The sequence below is a fragment of the Amblyomma maculatum genome, chromosome 9 (assembly GCF_055883805.1).
Source record: "Amblyomma maculatum isolate TAMU_Amacu chromosome 9, ASM5588380v1, whole genome shotgun sequence".
NCBI classification, from domain to species: domain Eukaryota; kingdom Metazoa; phylum Arthropoda; class Arachnida; order Ixodida; family Ixodidae; genus Amblyomma; species Amblyomma maculatum.
This window is the reverse complement of record NC_139352.1, coordinates 78,439,880-78,443,202: the sequence shown is the minus strand read 5'-3', so window position 1 is coordinate 78,443,202 and position 3,323 is coordinate 78,439,880. Positions and strand designations below refer to the sequence as shown.

The 3,323-nt window shown below is 50.6% G+C and overlaps 1 protein-coding gene across 1 annotated transcript; it reads right to left on the bottom strand.

Moving 5' to 3' along the window:
* Positions 1 to 246: 246 nt before the first annotated feature.
* On the bottom strand, positions 247 to 554 carry LOC146179523 (uncharacterized). Its single transcript, XM_084579893.1, has one exon. It carries the CDS (start codon positions 541 to 543, stop codon positions 247 to 249), a length of 297 nt encoding a protein of 98 aa, XP_084436019.1. The 5' UTR covers positions 544 to 554.
* Between the last annotated feature and the right edge of the window lie 2,769 nt (positions 555 to 3,323).

The following is a 3,323-nucleotide window of genomic DNA, read 5'->3' as shown; positions in this document are numbered from 1 at the left end:
GTGGCCTGCTAAGCATTGTGCTTGCTAAGCGTCAAGAGCCAGCCTATTTACACATCTGTGGGCAACGGCAGGTTCATGGCCAGGGCAGCTGGCTACATGCCACAGCGGAGACAGAATCCAGTTGCCATCAAAGCTGACCGACGAGCCATGCACTCACCTCGAAAAGGGAAGGCACAGCAGCGTCGGCAGCGGCTGGTACAGCGCGTCCAGGCGGAGACAGGCGAACGAAGACGCCATCTTCCCGTCCTAGACGACGGCGCAGCAGGCCGGCAACAGGCTCCACGGGGGCGCCCCCGCCGCCCGCTGGTGCCTCCGCGTCGGGGACGTGGTCGCCTCCGCCGTCGCGGCGGCGCCTTGCGGTTGCTGCAGCTCGCTGGCCGCGACGGTGCTGCTTGGAGGCGGTCCTATGGCGGCTGCCAGCGCCGCTGAGACCAGTCGCGCTGCCAGCCGTGCTTCGGCCCTCAGCTGGCTCCGGGCACTGGCCAGGGCATCGCGCACAAGGCGAGCCGCCAGCGGATCCCACAGCCGTAGCTCGTCCGGCATTGCGGACGGGCCCCCGGCCGGCCAGCCCCCCACGGCGGCCTGCTGCTGATCGATTCGGAGGACGTCTCAGCAGCCGCGGCCGCGGTGGCGCTGCCGTCACCGCTCCGTCGCGGAGCCGCCTGAGCGCTCTAGTCGCGATGCCCCTCAACCAAATTTTGGATCATTCCTCATGGCTAACTTTTAGAGTTAGCAAACGATTGCGCCATCTCTTTCATTTCATTTCATTTCATTTATTAACCTTAAAGGCCCCTTTCGGGGTATTACATAAGGGGTGGGGTAGACAATCATAAAATATTGCACTTTTTTTTTTTTTACAGATTTTCACGTGATAAACACATTTCAATGTTGGCACTGAAGGATGATGGACAGGTGATGGTAACGACGGAGTGGGAAATGTTATTGCAGTATTGCAGTCTTGAAAAACTCTCTTAATTGTTTAAACGCAGCCGAGTGGTTACTCGTCCTTTGCCAAGTCTCAAACACAGATGCACTCAGTGTGTCATGCTTCGAGCGCAGGGACTTGAGGGAGTTTCATTAGTATTGCTATTAGATAGCTTTCCCCATCGTCCCCTCAAAAGCACAGCGGTGGAAAAAGGGTTGCGGGTTAGGTTGGAAGGGGAGGGGCTCCGCGCAATCCTTTCGCCACGCGTTTATAAAAGATTCACGGCGCCTCTCGTGCAGAACGCGGAGCTGACACGCGCAGGCGTGGTGCGTTTAGCGGTTCCTCTCGTGTGCAGTGTTCAGCGCCCCGCTGCCATCGACCGCCTGCGAGGATATTACGATGTTCCGGCCGACACGAGATGCGGTGATCCGAAGGTTTCCTTTTTTAGAGAGCTTCTCTCTCGCGTTCTTTCTTTCCTGCGCTATATTGACATGCTGTTCAGAAATAACCGAAGGTGATCCAGCTCTCTGCTACAAGGAGCGGCGAAGAAAACTTTTCTGGCTGGACATGAAAGCGAATCCATTTGCTTCAAAATATCAAATATATATCGACTATGGAAACGAAAATAAGGAGGAGGGAGGGCGTTGGAATTCGTACACGTACTAACTCCCAACGAAGCTCTCGTACAACATCGCATCCTCGTCGAATATGAGAATAAAAGGAAAAAACAATTGTGGATAACCAGACATGTGGCACAAGCAACAATTGCCGATGGTTAGATTACTATCGATAAGTGCGTTGATATACATATACTCTTTAACGCTTTCAGCTGATTCTTCATCAAGCGAGTGAATTTATTTGGGTAGTGAAGGTGGGTGGATGTGGATCGATTGTGGACTCGGGTGAGAAAATAACCCTTTGTAGCTATAGGAAGGGTATGGGTGGATATATGTGGCGGAAGGGGATGCTTCTGGATGACAACTGGATTGGCCATTGTACTTTTGAGTTCGATTTCGCCGTTGCTTTTAATACGATAGCATTAGGAGCCTTGCCCGCGAAAAAAATGCAGAATTTGTCGTAATATTCGCTGATTGGCTGGAGTGAAGTGACGTCACAAGGCCTGAAATGGCAAATACATACATTTCGATGTATCTTCAGTGCGTCTCTGTCGCCAAATCTGCTAAATACTTTCGCTCTAAGCCGGTCCTTCACTCCAGCGACATCATCTATCTGAAAGTGAAGGTTGGCGGAAGTCTGTCGAAGGTGCATTCGGGTGAGAGGCTCACACAAGCGACATAATGTATCTGGATGTGAAGGTTGGCGGATGCCGGTTGAGGGTGCATTCGGGTGAGAGGTTATCCCCCTGGAGCCATTTGGGGTTAGGGTGGGGAAGTGGATAAAGGGGGGCTTCTGGAAGGCAACTGGATTACCCATATTTTCATTACTGAATTCTTTACCGCCGTCGCTTTTTAGTGGAATAGCATTATAAGCCTATTCCAGAAAACAAAAAGACAAAAAAAAAACGGTTATCGGTCGTAATATTCGACCATTGGCTGGAGGGAAAAAGATGACATGTCTGGAAATGACAACTATACACACCTCGATGTATATTCATTGCACCTGTGTCGCCACCCTTATATTCTTCGAGGATGCAAGACCACTTGCTAATTACCAGAAGAAAAGTAAGTTTGTTTGCATACAGACCCGTAGAATCCACAGACAAATCCATGAAAGAATTGCACATAACTACACGTAATTAAGGCATCAACATGTCCTAATGCTGTCGCGTTGCGACACAAAATGTAATTAGTGCGAATTTCTTCGTTCAGATGCTTCGTGAGCCTCAAGTCTATGACGACATTATGAAGGTTAGAGGTGGGTGGGTTGGTGGATGGCACTTCGGGAGTGTGAATTAAGCGCTAATCATACGTGACGATAATTCGCGGCGACATGCAGCACGATGGCATCGCGCGATGAGCTGACGGTTGCCAAAGCATTGTCGCTCATCGCGTCGCTCAGGTTCCGGTCTGTAGAAAATTTCGCTGATATCTCAGAAACAGCACTCGGGATAGCCATTTGCAGAAGGCTTCGCAAGTTCGTAACTTCCGCTCTGGATATACTTTGTGAATAAATTTTAATTTCCTAGCGCGGTTTCAAAGAAGAACCTGAATGCGGACGCCCGCTTCGCCTGAGCCGTGCATGTGACAACATCGAGGTAGTGAAAGCTTGGTATGACAATAAAGAGCAAGAAGGGCTGGTGATCGCGAGATGTTGTTATCGAAATGAATGGGAGAAATTGCCTTTAGCAAGTCTGCGTCGCTGAGTGTCTTAATTCTTCATGCTCTTTATTTAATACTGCAAGCCTTGTACGGGTCCAAGCAGGGTGGGTTACGTGGCA

Bases quoted from the DNA above. Each gene is read 5' to 3' on its own strand.
- LOC146179523 (XM_084579893.1), bottom strand. From the start codon at position 543: ATGCCGGACGAGCTACGGCTGTGGGATCCGCTGGCGGCTCGCCTTGTG.